Source organism: Anas acuta, chromosome 14, assembly GCF_963932015.1.
Source record: "Anas acuta chromosome 14, bAnaAcu1.1, whole genome shotgun sequence".
NCBI classification, from domain to species: domain Eukaryota; kingdom Metazoa; phylum Chordata; class Aves; order Anseriformes; family Anatidae; genus Anas; species Anas acuta.
In genome coordinates, this window is record NC_088992.1 from 8,838,259 (window position 1) to 8,861,426 (window position 23,168).

Consider the following 23,168-nt stretch of genomic DNA (forward strand, 5'->3'; position numbering starts at 1 on the left):
CCATCCACACAAACCTCATGTGCTATTCAAACCCCCATAGCAGCAGTACCTCTGCATAATATTCTTGGCAGCTCCTTGGGCCATTACCTCTTTCCATGTGAGTGTACAGGACAGACACTGAGCTGTGGCCCACGTGCCATCTGGCAAGGCCATCAATGTAGCGTAGGATTTGATGCCATATCCCAAGACAATTCTTCAGGGAGGGAAGACGACAGGTACCTGCACTGGGAAGCAGCAAGCAACAAATTAAGTGTGATTTCGTCTTTCTCCCTGGATGTTTCCCAGCTGTTAACCTTTGTTGCTTATCTTTCTTGAAGATTTCCACCATCTATTCCCCCTTTTGAACCTCTCCCAATGTTCTGGGTGCATGGAGAGGACGCCAAGCTACTCAAGAACACCAGGCAACAACATAACCCCACTCTGTTCATGCACCATGATTAGCTTGTACATTTGACATTTCAAATGCATAGCGTGCAAGAACCCAAGATGCCCTAGGTAATGGCTGCAGTACTTAGCTCAACCCTGCAACACCCCCTCAAAGTCCCTACAAACTCCTCCAGGCAGCAGGCACAGCATGGCCCAGACAAGAATCATATCCCCAGACAAAGCCACTAGCAGCAGCCCAGGGCCCTCAGGGACCAGGAAGGCTCCTGACATTCACAAGAAGTTTCTTAATGTGGGTGGATTCTTAATCATGTTCCCAAACTTAACCTTCAACCTGCTCTTTCTCAGAGAAACATGATCCTCCCAAAAAATACATTTCCTAAGCTCTTTTCAAGCCCAAGCTTGCTTTTTCACTAACTGGCCAACAAGATCCTTAGGTCAGTTCCTATCAACATCCTTGACCAACATCCATTAACATTTGCTTTAAGAAGTGAAAGAGGCCAAATGATTCATGAGGACAGATATTTAAGCTGGTTTACAGAAAAGTTAAAAAGGGAAAATCTTCAGAAATAATAGTGTTGGCACGTTCTTTGTGTATGAACTACCATTATTACTGATTATTTACACTGCAGCAGTCACTACAAGCCCTAGTGCCATTGTGCCAGGTACTGGATAATATGCACATGTTGAAAGGCAATATTCTTTTCCACAGAAACTATAAAGAGAGGAAAGACAAAAGACAAGAGAGCATCGTTCACTTGTGGAAGCAAAACTAGAAATTAATTGACTAGCCAGGGTTATACAGCAAATGGCAGTACTCAGCTGTGCACACTAATTTGTGCTCAAAACGTGCTTATTAAATATATTAAAGCCCATGGGACACTGCCATCAGTCTGTATAAACAGCACAAGCCTATACTCCCCAATCCTCACTTAAAAGCATACCCCCAAATCTTACTTCCTCCGCCCTGCCTCCCCCTTACAGAGGCCCTGCTCTAATTTTAGACCTAATTAAATTAAACCTCTGACTCACCTCAGATCTCTGATTTAGGCTTACATGATCTTTACCACAAGGCCTCGCCGTGCTGTTATTTGGCAGCACTCCCCTAAACACTCCTGGCTGCTGCTTCTGCAGCCTGGGAACGATCACAGCAGCACCAGGGAGCGTGCAGAGGGCCGGAGCTAACAGGCAGGGAGCTCAGCAGAAGCAGCACCTCACGATGCGCCTGTGGTCTGCCTGCATGCAGCACAGCAGCACCGTGCTGCCCTAGCTGCGTGGGAGGGATGCCCACGGATTTCGTTAACATGCAGATCTCGCTCCAGAAATCAAGACAACAGCAGCCAGACCTCACCACTGTTACCCAGCTGTCTCATAGACAGAGGCTGCAGCCACTCTCTGCACTTCTCTGAGGGGGACCAGAAGCCCCAAACACCACGGAGATTTCACACAGACCCTTTGTGAAAAGGGAATGGAGCGCACAGCCCAGGAAGCTCCCTCTCAAATTCTTATTCTCACAGCAAATGCTGCCAGCACAACCAGGAATAGCCAACTGACTTCTAGAGAGGTCACTCTCCTCTCGTGCTGCGGGAGACATGAGTAAGCACAGATGCCAGTGCAGGTGTTAGCGCAGCAGGGCTCCTCCAAAACCTGGCACGCACCAGAAAGCTGCCTGTCCACGAGCAAGGCAGATGCAGACACGCTGCTGGTGGAGGAGCTTGTTCCTCCAAGCCATCTGCAAGAGGTCCACCCGGAGAGAGCCACCTCTTCCAAAGTTACCTTACCTGCTCCCCAAAACGCTGGTGTTTGAAACAGATCACAGCCATACACAAGCAGGGCCACCCCAAGAGCACAGGCAGTCCCCTACAACCCCAAATCTCATTATTACCTGGAATTTACCTTAATTTCAAACCTAGTATTTAGCCCACAGACTTCTCAAAGCTCAGCAGTCACTGAAGGAGCCACTTCTTCCCAATACAATCCCCAAAATACTTCCCAACACAGCCCCATCACTGCCTACCCCATTCAGGGAGCCCCCTGCTTAGGGGCACATGCATTTATAATGTCTGCAGGAGCCATGTCCCTTGGGCCAGCTGAGCTTGTTTCCCAGATTTCTTTTCTTTTTTTTTTTTTTCTTTTTCCTGTTTCCCTCCTTCAGTCAGTGCTAAGTGGCACAGGAGAGCCAAATTCAATTAACAGGATTGAAAGCAATTAAGCCCCTATTGGAGTCAGGGTTGTGCTCTTTAGGCTTGGAAAGAAACTACATGTCACTGCAGCAAGATAAGCAGCAGGTGATGTCAGAGGCTTTTTATTTCCAAGGAGAAAAATTGGTTGTCTTTATGCATTTAAAAAAAAAAAAAAAAAAGAAAAAGCTGCATAACGTCTATGGGAAAAAGCAGAGCATTTGGATGCGAAGCCAAATTCCCCATAGTTTGCCATGCCCGCAGGACCCACTGATGACAGCCTGGCTGGGTGTGTGGCGATGCTTTGCAAGGAGGGAGCAGAACAAATCCTGCCTGCACCCCAAGGTGCAGGCAGGAAGGGGTCTCACCCCTCATGGCAGTGCCTTGCAGTAGTTATTTTAGTTATTTCTGGCTTCCTGTGCTGTCCCTCAGCAGTTCTCCTAATTGAGGGCTTTTAACATTAACAGCGCTTAGCAGCTGTTGTCCTTCTGGCCTGGGGGAAGGCACCACATCTTTTATTTAAACTTCCTCCCTACGGAGGGAAATTGTGACCTGCACCCTGATGAAGACACCCCTCTGGTGACAAGCCCTCCTTGCTCTGCCAGGGCTCCTGTTAGGCTCCCACCCCACCACCTGCCGAGCTGAGGGGTCCCTGCATCGTGCCCAAGCAGGAGCCAGGGATCCCCGGCTGGATTTGTCCTCCCAGGCCAGGCTCCACATGGCTTGGGAGGAGCTGGAGGTCCCCAGAACCAGTGCAGGACAGCAGGGAGAAGGCATTGATGCCCCAGGGGGTGATGTGACACCACTTCCAGAGGGATGCTTGCATAAATGCAAGAAGAAACCCATGTGTGGGAATGAAGGGGACATCACACCAGCCTGGGGACAAGGACAAGTCCTGGGCAGGAGCTCTGCTTCTGGTTATTTTGTGTTCACCACAAACTCTGCTTTGCTGTTATTGTGGGACTGGAGGTGGTGAGAGAGAAACCACAGATATCCGTATATCTCCCAGAGGCTCCAGAGAGCAGGGCAGCGTGTCCCCCACGTGATGGGTTGTAGATCATCTGCTCATGTCCATCTGGAGCTGCTGGAAGCAGAAGCTGCTTTGCCTCACATCTCTTGCAAACAATACATCTTCCATGTCTCGTCTTGATCTTTCCTGTGACTCTGCAGTGACACAGGCCAGCTCTTGCCTGCTGACACAGAGGGAAGGGACACAGCTGTGACATGGGGTGACACCGCCCCGTGGCGGTGGCTCACCACAGCTGACCTCGAGGTGCACACACTGCATTGCATGCGCCGAGGCACCTCTGCAAGCCTGGGGCAGCAGGACACACGGACATGTGCCGTGTTGCCTTACAGCCCATCCAACACTGTTCGTCGGGGCCGGGTTGGGAGCAATCCTGTGTGTAGGCTGGAAAAAGAGAGAGGGGTCAGATGCGGCAGCTCAGGCAGGCGGTGCACACACCAAGCAAACTGAGAAATGGGGTGGGAGGAAGGCCAGTGGGCAACACTGAGCTTGGTGCCTGCACTTCCCAGACAGGGTGGGATCTGCACAGCAGAAAGCTGCCTGCGTCCTCACAAGAGGGCTAGGATTTAATTTTTGTCAAGGACTTGAGTGTTTTGAAGTCCAGAGAGAGGCAAGAAGCAGCATGCTCCAACAGCGCCCCAGGAAAATTTCAACAGTCACCAGCCAAAAGCATTCAGAGATCACAACCCAGGCCCAGATGATCATGAATCACAGCTTAGAAGCCACAAATGGTTCTTAAGCCCCTTCAGAATAATGGCATTTACCAACAGGCTCCTTTGAGGTGGTTCACATTTTCCAGCCTTCTTCTGAAGCCGAGAGGCACTGGGCTGAAGCAGGAGCAGAGCTGCTCTGCAGTGCTGGGCCTGGGCACTGGGCGCTAAAGGGGCCATACGGTACCCAGAGGCCTCCTCCAGGATCTTACCTCTCCAGTCCAATTCTGATTTTCTAAGTCTCATAACATTGCTTTTAATTTATAACAATATGGCATTGTAAATGCAAAGCCGGGCATCATGGTAATTACTTGTGACTTACACTCCTGGCCAGCGCTGAGCATTTGTGTAGAGGCTTCAATTATCATTTGTGCATCTTTGTTCTGCGTCCATAAACGTCCCAGGGCTCTGTAAGGCTGGAAGCTGAAGTTACAGGATCAAAGAAACTGCAGAGCCTGGGTCTGCTGAGGAAGGCTGCCCCTGCCCAACAAAGCGCCCGCTCCGGTGAAAGGACACAAATGTCAGACAGGCACAGAATGAAGGAATGGCACCAGCATCACCGGCTGCTCCTGGCGAGTAGATCTGTGCTGGAGGAGAGCTGCCCCAAGCAGCTGCGGGGCTGCCTTCAGCTTGGGTTTCTTCTTCTGTAGCATCTCTGAGTACTTCCTATGGAAAGCATGGCATAGCATGGGAACCTCAGCTGGCTTTTCACAGGAAAGCCAAGTTTCTTGCTAAGGGAGGTGTGAAGTTATGAGCCAGGGGCCTCTAGAAGCTCAAAAAAGAGGAAGAAATGAAGAAAAGAGGATCCTGGCAGGGATGAATGAGGATAAGAAGGAAAAGCATACTGCAGGCAGCAGCCATGGGCTTTGGCAGCCACTTCCTCATGTAGAGGGGAAAAAAAGAAGAAAGAAAAAAAAAAAAAAAAGAAAGAAAAAAAAAAGTTAAAAGCTGCTTGGGAAAGAAGGTTCAGCAGTGGCTTATTTAATCTCCATTACCAGAGCAAAAGGACCGCTCCTCACATCCCTGATGGGCTGAAGACGGTGCTTTCACTGCAACGCGCCGTGCTCTCCCAACCAGGCTAACAACGTACCAGGCATCAAAAATAATGTCACATTTATTAGGGAAGCGATTCAAGTGCAAAGCTCACCGAGGGACACGGGGAGCTGACTACATGCAGAAATCAAAGGGAAACCCTTGATTGAAAGGAAATGTTTAGCCACTATGTTCAAAGGCTGCCTAAATCAAAGACAAAATCCTTCTTTAATCAAGGCCATTGACCAAAGCTGAAAGCACACCAAGCCGCAGCACTCTCTTCGTGGCAGGGCTGCCGGCTCTGATGCTCTCAGACCCCGGTGTCTTTTCCCCAAAACCTCATAGCCACATCCTCCTGCTGCTGGCCAGGACAGCAGCTCATGGTACTCAAACCAAAGCACGCTTTTGGAGGGACAATAAACAGAAGCCATCAGCTAAGGCCCAGAGCACCTTAATTCAGCTGCCTTCAACTTTCAGCTTCTGTCTTTGAGCTCAAGTGGTCATTAAGAAGCGGAGCAAGTGTTAATCAGGCCTTGTCTAACCTCAGCCCAACCCAAGGGTCAACAGCAGGTAGCTGAATTTTGTCAGTGGTATTCAACCAACATTTATTAGCTCTGGGGAGCTTTCACTCGGGAGGTGTGTGGCATGCTGACACACAGGAGGGTGCAGGAGCATTGCTTACCCACACCAAAGAGCAGATAGGAACAGTCAGCAGGATGATAAACGCAACTTTATTGCAGCTACAGCAACCAGAGTTAACACTAGATGCTGGCAGGGGAAGAGCTCGTCATGAATGCAATCCAAATTTACAAATGAACTTTTGAAAGAACATGCCATGAGCCTCACAGTGCTTCATGGCAGCTAGGTTTCGAGGAAGAGCCATCTCTGGAAACAGAAGCAGCATTTCTAACCTCTACCAAGATTTTCTCTCTCTTTTTTGACATGTTCAGGATCAGAGTCCAGCAATAGAAACACTGTCACCAGCTCTAACCCACATCTGCTACTTTTTCTTTTTCCTCCCAAAATCTCATTTCTATCAGCCTGTGGAAAAAAACACCCTTCTCATTTTAAATTTTCTCCGTGGCTAATGGGAAGAAGAAATGTTGTCAGAAATGAAAGCCTCATTTCATAGCTTTCATTACTTTTCCCTTCCTTTCTGCATCTTTCTATTTTTTATATATTTTTTTCATAGCCAGTTTTTCCCACATTGCTGAGAGGCGGAGAGGTTTCTGGCAGAAAAGCCTCGTCTCCTCTAATTGTCTGAAACGGTGCAGTGAGATAGACCTAAGAGCTTCGGCCACTTCTAGCCACATATTTCACTGAAATCAGAAACATAGCAGTGTTTTCCGGGGCCCTGGGCCGGGGAGCAAGCCACATATCAATAGTGGTTAGCTCTGCCAGCGGCACCCATGGGATTAGCTACAAATGCCAAATGTTCCTGGGGTTGCAATGGAAGTCATTCGCAATTTTTGTTTGATTGTTTATCTACTGCATTCCAAAGCAATGGAAAGTAGTACAAAAAACCTGACAAAACTTTGACATATGTTTTCAAGAAATTAAGAAGGAATATAAGAAATGTGAAAATATCCACAGAGGGCAGCCTAAAAAAAGCTCCTGGTCTTGGGTACATTGGGTTAGTTAAGGACCACAGAGGGAACGGGCTGTTGCTTCTCTGCTGACTTTTGAGAGCTTTTGTGGAAGGCACTGGCTTGCTCAGCCAGGTCAGGAACCTCTCCAAGGATGGGGACTGCACTCTTTGGCCCCCCAGCAGTGCTCAGCCACCCTTGGGGTAGATTTTTTTCATTGCACACAGTTGGGATGAGCCTTCCTGCAACTTGTCTCCATCACCTTCCATTCTTTTTCTGTGCAGCTCCGTCTTCTCCCAGTGCCCTGATCAATTATTCACTTACTTATAAGCAAGGTCCAGCCCTGGGTGAGGCACACGTGGACCATGGGAGCAGGGGCAGAGCTGGGCTGTGCTATGAAGGTCAGATTAGACCAGATCATCCTCCAGGAGTCTGTGACCCTGAGAAAAAGGGGTATGCCAAATCCTTGCATGTCCTTCAGCTGCAAGGAAGAAGGAGTGGGCGGGGGGGGCTGCTTTAGTTTGGAGAAAAGTAGAGTCCCTTGCTGGAGGAGATTGAAAACCGTGTTCATCCAATTATTGACCGCAGCACTTAATCGCTTTGCCCTGGATCACCCTGGCAGCCACAGGGGCACTGGAGGTGGGAGGCAGAAAGTGTTTAATAAAGAAGCAATTTTATAAAGGAATTCTTTGCTTTAGGCATTTGCTGTAGGAGTGGGAAAATGATGTTTTTTTCTCCAATAATGCCAGTGAAAGCAAGAAGAGCAGAGCTCTGCATTGTATGTAGCTTCTGGGCGACTGACCCCATGTGCTCCCACGGCCCATGGAGACCCCACAGAGGAGCTGAGGAGAGGGGTAGAAAAAAGGGGGAGAGAAAGCCCTGCTGGGAGCCCCCTGCACTGCCCCTCACCCGGGATTGCTGCAGGATGGGCAGTCCCTGCAGGGACAAGCTCTGCAAGGACCACTGCCCTGGGACCATTGCTGGTCCCACCAGCCACATGCCCTCACCCCAAAAACCGCAGCAGATTTCTTGGCTTGGTGTCCCTGCAGTGGTGAGACAGGATAGGCAAACGGGCCAGGAGCTGTGCTGGGAGCTTGCCCCCACGCCGGGGAGTCGTGCAGCTGCAGCCCAGCCAATTTCAGCCAGCAATCTGTGCAAACACGTCGCCTGTCCCCAGCACATTCATCCTCCTCAGGAAGCGTTTGATTGGCATTCAGGCACAGCCTCTTCTGAACAACCCAAGCTATGATTTATGCGACGCTTTTGTTTTCAGACACTGTTGTCAGCAATACCCATCCTCAGGCGAAGCCGCCGATGCCTGCAGATTTCCAAAGGTTGTTATCGTGGCCGCGCTGCCCTTGTTGAAGGGTAACAAACAGAAGCTTTGGTAAAAGTAGGAATGATCATTTGTTAATTCTCGCCCGTGGCTGTGCTCAGCCTCCTCCCCTGAAACCAGAGGCCCCAGGGACAGCATTTCATCCCAGGAAAGAGGAGAAAACAAATTGATATACTGTCCTGGGCTCCAAAGAGTCTCCTACAGCTGGAGAAAATAAGTGGTATTTTCACACCAGTTAGTCAGAGGTTTCCTCTTCCTAAACTGTCTGAGTGCTCAATATCTGCCATACACACAGAGCAACAAAATAGTTTTTCCAGCATTAACGACAAAGAATGCAAGACAGAATCACTATGGATTAACAAGCGGCCAAATTATGTGTTTGTTTGTGTTTATTTCTGCGGGAAATCTGTGTTTCAGCTGCAACCCCTGGATACAAGAACAGCTGATCACTGCACAGTGGCCAGCCCTCACCTTCCTGATGCAAAACGATTTGCTTTGCCCCCAGGGCCCAAGTGGGTCCAGCTGCACCATTCCCCTTCCTCCAGGTGACCTCCAGATCTCCCTGCGGGCACCAAGGAGGGTGCACACCCAGATCTCCTCCTCCCCTATGTGGGCTCACCCTGCACAAGGCCCGTTCATCTGCCCTGTCTGCACAGACTGCTTTCAAAGCCATCTCCACAGGCAACGTTCCAGATACATCTGCAAGCTCTGGGCCTGATAAAGTGAGCAAAGAGCAGAGCTTTAGGGATTTGGACCCAAGAGAGCTTTGGCCTTCTTGGGAAATGTCTCTTGTGACTCCTGGGCTTCCCATTTGCCTTTCCCCAGCCTCTACTCCTCCCACCCCAAGTGCTGACATTGCAGGGCAACAGCCAGCCTCCTGCCTGTCTTGTCAACACAGTGAGGACTGAAGATCCTTCTGCAGGTCCCCAAAGGATGCTTTGCCTCCATGCCTCTGAAGGAAGGCCACCACCACCTCCCCCTGAGCAATCAAAGCCCCGGGATGCCACCAGCACAGGGCTGTGGTGTGGGGTCTGTGCTGCAAGGCCACTGCTTGGTGACAGGGGTTGGGATGGGACTGCAGGGCCACCCCTTGGCCACCATCCCCAGCAGATGAGCTCCCAGGCAGCCCCAGCACCACCAGTACAAGCCCAGTGCCTCTCGGCTTCAGGGGAAGTCTGGAAGATGTGAACCACCTCAAAGGAGCCTGTTGGCAAATGCCATTATTCTGAAGGGGCTTAAGAACCATTTGTGGCTTCTAAGCTGTGATTCATGATCATCTGGGCCTGGGTTGTGATCTCTGAATGCTTTTGACTGGTGACTCTGTTGCAACTCTTCCCCGGGGCGCTGCTGCTGGTTTTTCTCAGTATATCAAACCTTAAAAAAAAAAATTAAAAAAATCCAGCCCCGGTGCAACAAGTGCTCCTCCAGCCTGTCATGGCCAGGCATCTCACTCCGCACAGTGAATGGGGTTTTGCATTAGCTTCGGAGCCTGCGGGTCCTCGCCATCTCCCCGCGATGGGCGCTGAGCTCGGCGAGTCGCACAGCAGGCGGGGGGAGCCGCCTGACTCATGGTTCTCTGCTCCTCCGGCTGCTGTGTTGGGAGGAACAGGCTGCTCTGACAAGGTGGCACATCACGAGAAAGCCCACACTGCTGAAGACATCTCCCTGCTCCCTCTCCCAGGAGCACCCAGCGCAGTAGCGGTTCACAGCTCTTTTTCATTCCTCCCCACTCAAAGAAAAAAAAAAAAAAAAAAAAAAGCCCCGAGCATTTCTGTTTCCTGAGGGATGTAGAATATGTCAATCAGGAGAGAGGTGAAATCCCACAGAATGTGAAATCCCACATTTTGAAGGCATCTCACTAGCACACAGGTGCCAGGAGAGGCGTCTGGGAAGGGAGGGCAACTGCTAACAGAGAACCCGCATTAAAGCCCTCGTGTGCTGCTGTTTGGCTGCAGCAGTGCTAGCAACCCGTGTTGTTCTTTTGGCAGAGGCAACTGCCCTTAAATCGTTTGGTTTGGCTCAATTTGTTAGGGAATAATAAAATTCAGTTGGTTGTGTTGCATAATGTGGAGTTCCTTCAACCTGTTTCGGTATTAAAGTGCTTGATCTCGTGCAGCTCTTGGAGGGGGCACAGACGTGAAATTAAGTCACTGCAAACCCAACAGGAGCCTAAAAGAGGAGGATGAGGAGAGAAGTGTCCAGGAGGCAGGGAGAGGTCAGCGGATGGTCCCTGCTTCAGTGCCCCTGACTTGCAGAGGGAGGAAAGATGAAAACCACAGTATTATACACACTTGAAAAGTCCCAGGAGCCAACAGCTCCCATCTGCGGAGCAGCTTTCGTAAACACTGAGGATTTACCCACCAAACTCAAGTTTGGAGATGTGCCTGGATGTTTCCAAGGAATCTGAGGAAAGACGTTTCTGTTTCTGGACAACCAAAACTATCACATTTCCTGGCTAGAGTGAGGCTCTCTAAACTAGAAAATGTGCAAATATGTTTTACCATGAGTGGGCACATCCTAAACAAGGGTAATCAGAGAAACTCTTTTCAGCACTGCTCTATTTACATGTGTTACAGATTGAAAAGAAAAATCTTATCCCCAGTTGGCCTGGCGTATAACCATAAACGCCTTGGCTAAGTCCTCTTCCAGCTTTGGGAAGCGAGACCAAAGCACCTCTTGGCACCCTCTGCTTTATTCACCTGCCAGGTGTGTTGGAGGAGCGATGGGGGCAGTGCTGGATCAAGATGAACCTCCTTCTGTTGTTAAAAATGCCCATCCCTCCCTCCCTTGCTCCTCAGAGGGTGATGCTGCCACGGGGATCGTTGTTCTGGGCTCACTAAAGGGCTCCTGCTTGCTCACAGAGACCACCAAGCACCCAGCCCAGCTGCTCACAGCTGGCTCAGGAGGTCATACCTACAGCCAGCTTTCTGCTCTGAGTTAATGAAATGAGAGATGCTGTTAAGAGCCTCGTGCTGCTGCTCGCCCCAGGGAGAGCAGAGGGAAGCCCAGGTGAAAGCAGGGAAAGTCTCCAACCCCACATAAACAGCCTCCCAAGGGACATTTCTGGCAGGGGAAAGCATCCTCCAGAGCCACGTTTGGACAGGGTCTCCCCTGGACAGTGGAGCAGCTGCCGACGTGAGCTGAGATTTCTGTCTCACAAACAGCTCCTTGAATTGCTCTTGGCATTGACTTTTTCTGTTCAGCTAATTAAAAATCTGTCTTTGAGTCATAAGCCCCCATTAGTAATAATTTGCTTTGCACTTCTCCAGTGATTTATGGCTGAGATATCAAAGTGCTTTAGAAACATTAATTAATCCTTCTAATACCCAGGGGACTGATCCGCTCTCCACAGTGCACTATTGGCGGAGTAAATGTAGGAGATCCCCGGGGCTTACTCCAACATGCAGGCAGGGAGATGGGCAGCATCTGACCCAGCGAGCTCATTTCAGCTGCCTGCCTGCCATCAGGGAGATGTGCAGGCAAAATAACAGCACTCAGCGTGCAGCCACAGCGAGCCCAAGGCACCTCCAGGCTCTCTGCCCCGCAGCAGCATCTCCTGCTGCTGCCTCCATCTGTCCGGGTGGGAAGGGGAGCTGTGGCACCCCAGAGCCCCGCGAGTGGCCGTGGCAGGGTCATTAATCAAAGCTGCTCTACTCCTGCTAATGGGATCGAGCTCACTGATGCATTCCCCTTGCTGCCCTGCCCATTTCCCCATCCTCCCTCTTGTCCAAAATCACTTTTTCCCTGTTTTGCAGTGCAGACCCAAGCTGTCTGCCACCAGCCCCACCAGCGATAAGGATGGTGACCTCCATGGCGAGTGCTGAGGCTTTCAGCCCTGTGAGCACTGGTGTGCCATTTGCCACCTGGCCTTGTCCCTGTGTGTCAAATGTCATCGCCGCAAGACTTCGGGGTGGAGCTGGCCACGGAGGGTGGTGCCAGAGGTGGGGAAAGGTATAAAGGTCCAGGTACGGGCTGCTGGAGGTGGGATCTCAGGGAGCCAGAGCTGTCCTGTTTCCCCTTTGCCATCTCCAGTCAAGTATCACCTTGACCATGAAGGCAGTCGGTATTTTCCTGCTCCTCTTCCTGGCAATCTGCTTCTACCAAGGTGAGTGCAACATTTTGCTTCGGAGCTGGTTCCTCTCCTCGCTAAAGCCCCCGCGTCTGCCACGTGGGGAGGCAGGGCTGGGAAGAGGCCAGCTGCTGCTGGGACTTTGCTCCAGCCCTGGGCAAGGAACAAGAGCACTCCCAGGGCATGCTGCAAAGGCCAACGGGCACCAAACTGGTGGTCTGCAAGCAAGCCTGATGGAAAGGCTCTAAAACGATGTCTGGCTCCCAAAATGAACAGACCTGCTGGGCTGACACTTTTCCTTCAGGGCCGGAATGTGTCTGGGAGCTGGTGGTTTCTAGGAAAGTGCCGTTCTTTTAGAGGGAATAGGTGCTGTTCTTGTTTTAAAAAAAGCAAAGCCAAGACGACAGGAAACAGATCTATAGAAGGGAAAATGCAGATCTCGTTCCCAAAGTCAACATTTAAGCCAACTGTGTTTTCAAAATCCCATATGGTGCAGAGGGATGAGAACACGAGCTGTTGCTGCTCTTCGGGTCCCGCTCACCAGGGATTTCTGCATTAGGGGGGCTCATTCCCAATGCTTCTGAAGCAAGTCCTCTGTCATCCTATTTACCGTGCTGCAGTTGCCATTGGAGAGCAGTCTGAGCATAGAACATGGCTGCCTTTTAGAGGAGCTAAGCACGGAGCGAGACTCAGCTCCTGGGACTGGACTGGTGCTCATCCAAAGTAAAGTCCCTGAAACACCAAACAGTGCAGCTGTCAGGTCCTCAGCACCAAACGGTCCCACTGCAGCCCCAAAGCTATTGAGCCACACTGGTAATGTAGATGTTGCCTAAATCCTCTAAGTAAATGACTTCTGGATCTACAGGCAACGCAAGATCTTCTAAGTACTGTTTTTTCACAGAAAAATTCAGGCTGTTTTTGAAAATACCCCCACCACATGTTCCAACCGTGCCATCCTAGCCATCAGTTCAGGGCCAGCATCTCCACGGAGAAGCCCACCGCAGTCACAGCTCACTCCCACCAGCTTTGGTGTGAGACCTCAGGGTTCACTCATTTCTCCTTCTAGTACAAACCCTTCAGGAGATCCTCTCCTTCAGCAACTTGTCTTTTGTTCTGCTGCCTTGTGGTACAAAACCACTGACACCAGAAGAATCCCCCTGTATTTACTCCAGGAGCAGGGCAGTGCCAGCAGGAGTTTCTCAGCTACCCACAAACAAGGTATAGGAGATAACAGCAGCCACCTTTGCTCCTTGGCAGCTGGAACAAACATCATGGAAAATTGTTCGACATGCATCTGGCCTTGCCAGGGAGTTGCACCCTCGTGGTCTTTCTGCCAGGGGGAAGAGGCAGACACAGCAGGGACCCAGCAGCAAAACGGGAGATGATGGGAGGTATTTATTTGGTGGGCCTTTGAAAGCACAACGTGAAGATGTGTGGTCCTCAGGCTGAAACATCTTTTGTGAAAGACGCCAGCCTGAGTGAAGAAGGGTGCTGAGGTGTCTTCTCTCTCTCTCCACATTTTCTCTAGGAGATGCTGAGCCAGACGGCGCTGCTGACCAAGGAACAGAGGTGAAGGCTCCCATTTCTGTGTAGCATGAGAGCATGCCCAGCTGAGGGGAGAGAGCACTGCCCCATGCACCTGGGAGCCACTCTTGCTAAATACAATGAATTAATGTGAGCTGCTGGGTTGGCAGCACGTGCTGATGCCTGGGAAATGTCTTCCACCTGCTGTGCCACAGCAAAATCCCAGTGATGGTTTTGGTTTCCCACTGCACTTCCCCCACACTCAGTGGAGGAAAACTTAATACAGAGCTGAACATTGCTGTTACCTGCCAAGAAGATCTGAGCTCCCATTTCTCTACTTGTAATGTGATGGCAGGCATGCCTGTGGCCAAAGGCAATAAAAACTGGGGGGAACCTCATCAAACACTGCCCATGGAGCATTACTTGCTCAGTATTGTCACTCCCATGGGAGTGCCAGGTGAAGTTCAGCTGGCCAAGGGATGGTGATGTGGTCCCAGTGTTTCTGAGAGTTCACAGCAGAGTGCTGAGCAAGCTGCAATGGGTTACCAAGATACACAAGACATGCACAACCCTGTGAAAGCAAAGCTCTTTCGGTAAGCTGAAAGCACGTTTAATAATTTCAGCATTATCCCTTCCCGTCTCCAGGCAAACTGTGGCAACTACGACCTAAGGAAAGGCTGTACAAAGATCTTCGACCCCATCTGTGGCACGGATGATGTCCTATACAGCAACGAGTGCTTGCTGTGCAGCCAGAACCTGTGAGTATCGGGATGGACCTCCTGCAAAGTCCAAGCACCCCGCAGATGATGGTACCACATGTGCCTGGGATTTCCTAGAAAGCAAGCTGCTAGCACGCAGCTGGCTGGGGTGTGGGCAGCCAGCCCAGCACATCTGGCACTCATCTGGCCTCCTGCGGAGATGCTGCTCCTGCTGCTCCGAGCACGTGGGCTCCAGCTGTGTTATAGGGCCGTGGGGTGATCCTCACAGCACACGCTGCAGCCCCATCTGCCCACACACGGGGACCACCCGGCCAAAATCTCCCTACACCTGCAGCAGCGATGGCTTCGGCTGAGCTGGCGGGTGTCCAGGAGCTCAGACAAATGGCAGAACCCCCAAAGTCTGTCCAGATCTAGCGCACAGGCAGGAAAATATATTTTTTTAGCTGAGCTCAGACATAATGTGGATGAGGAAAAAACATGGCTTTTCACACCAGCAGTTTACAGCTGAGCTCTGCTTTCTGTCTTCTCCGCATATGAAAGGTTACAATTTGCTCTGGTTATTTTTAAGAAGCCTTTATTTAATCTGTGCTGGTGCCAGATTGCGCTGACAGCAGAAGGCCAGGTCCGATAGCTAGCGAAGTGTCTGGCAGGACTTACTTTATTTCATCTGGCTTGGGCCCTGGGTAATTCGGAGTGTATTTATACATTGTAAGTGCTCCATGTCAGACGAGCGAAGGAATTACCTCCAACTCGATGCTATTAGGTATTGGAAAATCCCTGTTGGGAAGACTGAGGCTTGTCTGTGGCCCAGTGCCCCAGCCTGTGGGGCTAAGGGAGTTTCACCCTTGAGTTTCCCTGGTTGGAGGCAGGGTTTTGGGGCCATCATCACACGCTCATTTGCCACCCGCAGACATGCTTTTAACAGGAGCTCAAATTCCAGCTTTTCTGTCCCTGGATAAGTAGAACTGTCGAGCCAAGTTCTACTTTTAGGAGCATTTCCTCCCAGCTAACCCTGCAGTAACAAGGAACAGAGTCCAGACCACCAAAGAAAAGAGCCTGGATGAGAACTGCTGCTCTGGCTAGCCCCTCTTTCCTTCACTTACCCAAGCCCCAACCCCATATCCTGCTCCTGCCCTGCTCTTTTGCACTGAAGGGCCAAAGAAGCAGCAGTCGGGCAGAGAGGTGCTGAGCAGGATCCCCTGACCGAAGGCGCCACAGTTAATGACCTGGCGCGGCGGTAATGACCATGCTGGAAGCCAGCAGCCCAGCACCAGCTGCCGGCTGCGCTGTGCAGCAGATGGGGGTGGGAGGTTCGTCAGACACAACATCGTTAGGGCTTTGGCCAGGAACCAGCAGCGGGGGAATGAGAGCGAGGAAGGCTTCGAAGCCCGGCACGCAGGGAGCAAAGCGGCGTTGAGGACACTGCATGCATCCTCCCGGTGCTGAGCCTGGCTTCAAAAGGGATGGAGACCTCGGGAGTCAAGGGAGGAAAAGCATGGGGTGTGAAAAAGAGAGCTGGTGGTGGATCCACAGAGGGAAGGGAGCAGCTGGTGCTGGTGCTCACCCTGCTTTAACAATTAACAGTCCCCTCTCCTCCAAACTCCTGTTTGTGCAAGCTCCTGGCTCCTGGAAATGCACTGCCCCTCTGGCTCTAAGCACCAGGCTCTGCAGCTCCCCAGTAAAGATCCCAAGCAAAGAAGTTGTGGGGTTAGGAACAGCCATTGAGGGTGTGCAACCAGCCTGATGGCAGCTGGAGGGCTGCAAGGAGCCCGGGGATATCTACAGCGAGAGCAGCTGCCGGGTCTCTGTGCACCACTGCATCACCCATTGCCTGTGGTCATCCCACTGGCAGCAGCGTGCAAAATGCTTCTTTCCAAATTGCAAAATAGCTTGAAAATCACTTCACCAGCATTTCACTATGCACCTGAGAATCGGGTGGATCTTTCCAAAGAGGACAACATCGCGATTCCACGTGAAAACAGAACGATTTGGAGTAATTAGGTCCGCTACTGGGCAAAAATAATAACAGCAATTTTTTGCAGGTTCCTTTTTAATATTTTCCTCACTTTTGATGCTGAAGCAGTCAGCAAGGGAAGTTGGGAGCAGACCCAAGCAAGACACAATGACAGGCATTTGTCTGCAAAAACCCCCACACAAAGTCGTAACCTTTATCATCCACAGCCAGGCAGGCATCAAAGGTGCCTAACATCTGTCCTTACAGCAAAAAGGTGAATTATTCTGCCAGGAGGCGGTAGGAAGTGCCAGCTCTTGAGCTTATTGGAATTAATTAACCTATGTCCATGGTAACCCTGAACTCCCTGTCAAAAATATGTGAGCTTACTTACAACAGTGTATAATGCTTAAACGATGACTTAAGCAGTATTTTCCTTTCTTTTTTCATCCTCTGAACCAGACTCTGCTGTGTATCAGGCACCTGAAGGCATTTTTAACCTCTCTTCCAGGCAAAGACACACTAATGTGCGGATAAAGCACAGGGGAAAGTGCCAAAACCCATCCCCACGCTCCAACCCCGCTCAAAACTAAAAGGTGCAACCGTGCTGGAGAAGGTGGCACAAAGCTGTCCCCCACCTCTACAGACTCCTAATAAACTGGAAGAACTGCAGTGGCTTGTCCTGGGATTTCTCTCACACACACAGCACAGCCCTTCCCCTGACATTCAAAAAACCCTTCCTGTAAAATATGGTTTTGTTGTTGTTGTTTGGGGTTTTGGTGGGTTTTGTTTGTTTTGTTTTTATTTTTTCTTCTTTTTTTTTTCTTTTCTTTTCTTTTTTTTTTTTTTTTCTGTAACATCCACAAAAGCAAAAATTACTGCTGGAGCCCCAGGGAAAAGGCCAGGACATTCCCAAGGAGGGTCAGGCCATGGCATAACAAGTCTCCCTATTGCACCCAGACTTCTGTTTTCCCTTCCTAAACTTCCAGCAGAGGAGATTTTAGCATTCTCACGAATCTCATTGACGTTCGCTAAGAACAAAGCACTAAATCACGCGCTCCAAGACCTTTGCCAGGAGCAAGGGTCCCAGAGGTCACCTCCACGCCGACCTCCCCCCCGCTTCCTCTGCACAGCACAGGACCGGCTCGAGGCTTACCCTGCAGGTCACAACCACCCAACGCTCCGGAAAACCCAAAAAAGCTGCATTTTTTCTATCAAACAACAGAAAAGAGGGGGTGGGCGGGGGTGGACTTTTTTTTCCTCCGGCCTCGCTGAGCCTCGCACCCGCGGGAGGAGCTTTGGGCACTGGAGGCCGCTGTTGCTCCGCCGAGGAGCCGGGACCGGGGCAGCCCCGGGGGCGAGCGGCGAGACCCCAGTACCTGGAGGGAGGCAGGTCCGGAGGGGAGGAGGCTGTGGGGTGGAGGTCCGGCCTCGCTGCCTCCCCCCCCCCCCCCCAAAAAAAAAAACAATAAATAAATCAACCGCAGCCCGACGAGGTGCCAGAAGCGAGGCGTGGGCTGGGGGTTGAAGCATCTCGGTGGCGGTCCCTCGAACCGTGCTGGTTTTGGGGAAATGGGACCGCTCGGTTCTAGTGGATCCTGAAGTTTGCTTCGGTTAGGAATAGCTGCTGGAGCTCTCTTTGTGGTCCTTGGAGAAGCGGCTGATGCACAAAAAAGTGTGGGATTGAGCCGAGGGGAAGCTCCGGTGCTCACTCGAAATAAGCGATGAAAGCAGCTGGGGAGGGGCAGGAGGGGGGCAATGCGGGCTCCCCTTCCCAGAGCTGCTGTGGTCAAGGGAGAGATTTAAAAATGACTCCCCACGTAAAACTAATGCACTGAAGGTGGAAGCCCCAAACAGGCTTAGGAGTGCAAACTGCCCCGACGTCTTGGCACAAAGAGCGTCATGGAAATGTGCCTCCTGCAGCTGGGGTATTTCCAATTCTGCTGCATCGTGAGAAACGGAGCAGGGTTTTTACCTGGAGGGGTCCCTGCAGCTGGGGCTGGCCGGAGGGGGCTGAGCCTCCCCCTGTTAACTCGCCGTGCTTGGACTTTGTGGTGCAGCTAAATCCAACCTAGCTCCAGTCATGTCCAAGCTGGTTCCTTCCACCCAGACTCCGCTGGAGAGGTTACAAAAAGGCCAGCACACACCAAGCAAAATATATTTCCTGCCCGTGGCTTTTCTTGGAAACATCACCCGGCATTAGCCAAGAGCAGCTCTTGATAAAGTGAGGTGCCTCCTGAGCTTGCAAACCAAGGGTCATGGTGGTGAGATGGCTGAGCAGGGCTGCATCTCCCCAGGCACTGTTCTGTTGGGAAATAGGATTTCTGTTAAATGCCAGCCACTTCTGGGCAGCAAAATCCACGTCAGGCTTGAGATAACGGGAAGCAACAGTGGGTCAAGGGCCACCCAGCAGCTACCACACAGCAGGGCACATCAGAAGGGTCTGGTTCCTGCCCGCTTTCCAGTTTAGGTCAAAATAAACCTTTGCCAGGGTTTGCTGTTGATGCAGGAGCTCTTCAAAGTGGGGTGGCATTCTGCTTAGTGTCTTCGAAGCAATCCTGGGAGCTGTCAAGCCTTAGGGAGGTGTCACAGGGTGACAAAAACCAGACAGCCGGGGACAGATGGCCCAGGACAGCATGTGCTGACCAATAAAAAAAAAAAAAAAAAAAAAAAAGTCTCTTTAAAACTGAGGCTTTTCTGCCAGCAAAATTTATGGTGAAATTCAGCTGACGGAAGCCCACCCCACGTCACTTTCAATGATATCCCTGTCCAAGGGGGAGTATTTATTCCCACTGCTGATGGCATTTGACTTTATAACATCATCATAAACTTTGAGGTCAGGATTAGAAATGGACCAAGGAATTTTAATGATGTGCAAGGCTTCAGCTGAGAAGAAACTCTGGTATTTTGGTAGTTTCAAAATATTCCTGTTGCAAAGAGGCAACTGGCACCGCCTTTGCCCGCTGCAGCCTTCCCAGCCTTTCTCCAGTACGAAGGCTTCTATATTAACCAGCTTTTCATCATCAGGTTTGTTTTTCTAGGCTGAAAATAAGCAGAGCCTTCCTTGGCCCTGCTGCAGCTGCCAGGACCACTTTCTACAGGGCATGTTCAGCTCCAGGTGACTTTTCCTTCTGGTGAGCCGAATTGAACCCAGTTTGGAGAGCTGGCGAGAAGAGCCTCCTCTTTGTTGAGACCCTTTGGGACCCACCTGCTACAGGTGAAGGGCTCAACATGTGCTGGCAGCGCTGTGAGCCACCTCCAGGATCTGGCCTTTCACAGAGGGTGGTGTCCTCAGCACCCACCGTGGAGCAGAGGTTCGGAGTCTGTTCTGCTGCATGGGCTAGGTCTCACTACAGACCTACATAACCGCTTCAGCTGCTGCTCTTGTGACCACCTCAAGGAGAGATCTGGCAAGTACCAGCAGTTTTATGACACGGGGAAAGAGTTCCCAGCACTGCTGCTGGAGGTTGTACTGCCAAGCCTAAGGCTTGAGAAAGAAAAAACAAATCAGTCTCACCCCCACAGGAAACACTCATCTTAACTCTGCAAGGCAAAAGTCTCGCTGGAAGATGACGGAATGGATGGAAGGATGCTTTTAAACTGCAAATTTCCTCTCGTCTAAACCACAGCTACCTAGTGGAAAAGCTGTTCCTTAGCGACTGTCTGGGAATGAGCTGGACGTGGTCCTGCGCAGCTACAGACAGGCTGTCCGTGGGGCTTTGGGGGTTGTGGCAGGACCATCACCGAGCAGAGTGGGCACTTCTCACCTGCAGGCCAGGAGCATGGTAATAGTCACAGACACAGAGCAAGGAGCAACAACGAGAGCTGCAGATTTGGAGCAGCAGCTTGGCTCCAGCTTTCGAGTGTCTGTGAGCTGTTAAGAGACAAGTCCAACGACAGCGATGGTTTGTAATAAGGCAGCAAACTTCCAGGAATCTGGAGTATCCCAAATGCTCTGCAGCTGGGTAGACGGCAAGACAGCTCAGCCAAGGCTTCTACACTCGTTTTCTGGCCTTCATCCTGCATCAGGCACGCTCTGCTCATAGCAAAGGGCAGCAGGGGCTGGAAGCACCAGCTCTGTGTGAGTCCTGGGCACAAAGCTGGATGCTTCGCACCATGCAGGCTGCCAGGGACCTCCCACCAGGAGCTCTGCTTCCTCCCAGCTGAGAAGCACAACCCTTGGGAAGCTCCCAGATCCCATCCTTCACCTGCACCAGAACAAGAACCCATCCTTGTAGCAGGGCTGGACTGCAGGCTTCTTCCAAAAAACTTAAGTGCATTACTCGATACGAGTGAATACCACAAACAGAAAATCACACGTGGTTTCTGGGGAAAGTCAGCTCCTTCCTGGCACATCCTGGCATGAAATCACACAATGATCCACCCTCATACCTGCTTGGCGGGAGGGCTGGAAAGTTCTCCCTTGCTGGCAGATGGTGCTAATGCAGCCCAAAGCCACAAAGACATTAGGTCAGTGCAAGTGTCCAGCTTGAGAATTGTAAATATCACTCTCAGGGACCAAGATCTGATGCATTAATCAGAGATCCCATACCAGCCCTATTTCCTGAACTTAGCATCCGTACTGGGGAAGGGAAACAACAGCTTTTGCTGGGAATGGGAGATGCTCCCAGTGGAGCACCATTCCCCACTGATGTCCTCCCAGGTAGTATTGAAGCCCAGGAGTATGATGCCAAGGGCCAGGTGCTGGCTGAAAAACAGGAGACAAGCAAGTGCACGCAGCAGCGAGATAGTACGAATGCCTGATGCAAAGCATGCTAGAACCAGTGGACCCAACCCCGACAAGGCACCAGACATAGCTTCAGCTCCATCACTGCGGTCACTGTTGAGCTGAAAGCATTTCTGGCTGCCCCAGCGCTCAGGCAGGCTGGGGATGCTGCAGTCACGATGCAGAGCATCTGCACCAGGGCTCAGCAGCTCTCCCCTGGCTGCAGATCTGAGCAGACGAAGGGTGGGACAGGGTGGGTCTGTCCCTGGCACACCGAGCAGGATGCTCTGGGGGACACAGCCTGGATCCCTGCCTGGGAATGTGCAGACCAGACTGTGCTGACTTAAAGCAAGCCAAGTGAAAAGGGGCTGGGACACAGCCCCAAATTTCTGCCCTCTAACCCTTTCTCGGCCACTGTGCCCTGAGCTCCACAACCCAATTCAACAGCTGCTGCTAATTTTGGTGCTCAGAAGCAGACCCCAATGTTCCCGAGCTGGCTGGCTCAGAGCTGCTCATGCAGCCACAGGGGTACTCCCTGACAGCACAAGGAAGATGAAGGTAGCAAGTAAACTGCAACAGAGTTCAAGGCCAGTCTTTCTCTGGAAAATCTGTTTGAAAGATTAAGGATCAAATGGCTCGGTCACATGGAGCATCCCATTGTTTCTGCTCCTTCTTAACACAGAGCCACAAATAGCCTCAAATCTTGGCAAAGTCCATTAGCTGTCTAGTTACAACTTAACTTCCCCGAAAGCTATTAGGAAAAATTATTCACCTCTGTATACGCAGGAGCAGACAAGCATCTTCCGGCTCCAGTTCTGGTAAATATCCCCCGCACCACTCCAACTCCTTTTAAAGATAATTCCTGCCCCAGAGGCAGCTACTTCACTGCTACGGCAAGTCCGTGCCTTCTTAGAGGCAAAGTGCAGGCTTTGGCCTAAATAGGGCATCGAGCCCAGGAAACGTATATTTAGAGCTGCACAGCTGAACTGCCACTCTCAGAAATAAAGCTAGGAAAGCAAGGCCTCCTGCAGGAACCAGTCCTGACAGCAGAAGTTTCCCATGCAAACAGCTCCTGTCAATGGGGCTGCGAGATGGTACGCGCAGCTTCTTCCAGGAGCAGCCCAGTTCACAGCTTTCAGGATCCGGAGGTTAATCTCAGTCCTCAGCTCTTACTTGCTCACGGAAAACACTATCCAGATGGCCCTCGGAAAGGCAAACAGAGGAAACGAGCTCCAGAACCGGGTCTTTGAGGATTGCAGCTGGAGGTTTTACATGCTGGAAACGGCACAGTTGCCATCCTGAGAGCTTAGAGGGCTTCCTCATCTGAAATCCTGACACACACACACATACAGCAGCATGTAATATACGCGTAATGGTCAGCAAGGCCCTAATTAAGTGGAAGATGAAAAACGGCACCATTTCAGCACTATGCTCAGGTAGTCCAGACAGCCTGCCGTGAGACACCGGTGGGGCCACTGTAAGAGCCTCCACACTTCATCTCTGCTGCTGCTGCTGAAAGCATTTGAGTTCGGGGAATCCTTTCCAGAAACTCCTTGACTCCCTGACCCTGAGAAATGAGCCAGAAACCAGTTTGGGATAGAAAGCGTAGCCAAGCAAACTGTTTTGTTTCAGCCAAGATAAATCTAGAGACGGAAAGGAACCTCGGAGGACGACTAAAAATATCCCTGCAAACTTGTACCCTGGCAGCGTGCCTAATTGGGCAGTGCCCACGTCGGGAGGAGATATTCGTGTGAAAACCTGACGCTGGGTGGCCAGGCTGCAGGTGAGAGCTCACCCGAACACCTGCCCCTGGGAAGGCAGGAGGGGAAACGCAAGGGGGAGCAGCAGCAGGAGGCACCTGTATGTAATTTTCTCAGCCTCTGATTGAGCATGCTGAAGAATAACTTGCCCATGTTGAGACAGG

The 23,168-nt window shown here is 51.2% G+C and overlaps 2 protein-coding genes across 12 annotated transcripts in view; one reads left to right on the forward strand and one right to left on the reverse strand.

Annotated features, from left to right (window-relative positions):
• The window catches only part of LOC137864206 (serine protease inhibitor Kazal-type 5-like), a 96,890-nt gene that overhangs the window by 40,054 nt on the left and 33,668 nt on the right, over nucleotides 1–23,168 (reverse strand). For 5 of the 11 annotated variants that reach the window (XR_011101375.1, XR_011101374.1, XM_068698100.1 and 2 more), the window contains exons 1-2: nucleotides 2,281–2,430; nucleotides 88–224 (exon numbers count right to left, since the gene is read on the reverse strand). The exons of 2 other annotated variants lie outside the window; for them this stretch is intronic. Coding sequence is in view for 5 of the 9 variants with exons in the window: in XM_068698100.1 (XP_068554201.1) it covers nucleotides 88–140 (53 nt within the window). In the remaining 4 variants the exon portion in view is untranslated. Of the gene's footprint in view, nucleotides 1–87; nucleotides 225–1,416; nucleotides 1,599–2,280; nucleotides 2,431–23,168 lie in introns of those variants that run through there. 4 more of the 11 variants (XM_068698101.1, XM_068698102.1, XM_068698098.1 and 1 more) reach the window with 3 other exon arrangements.
• Nucleotides 12,230–17,185, forward strand: LOC137864332 (pancreatic secretory trypsin inhibitor-like). The gene is made up of 4 exons (XM_068698392.1): nucleotides 12,230–12,360; nucleotides 13,853–13,893; nucleotides 14,494–14,606; nucleotides 17,030–17,185. The coding sequence occupies exons 1-4, from the start codon at nucleotides 12,306–12,308 to the stop codon at nucleotides 17,109–17,111; spliced, it is 291 nt and encodes a 96-aa protein (XP_068554493.1). The 5' UTR covers nucleotides 12,230–12,305; the 3' UTR covers nucleotides 17,112–17,185.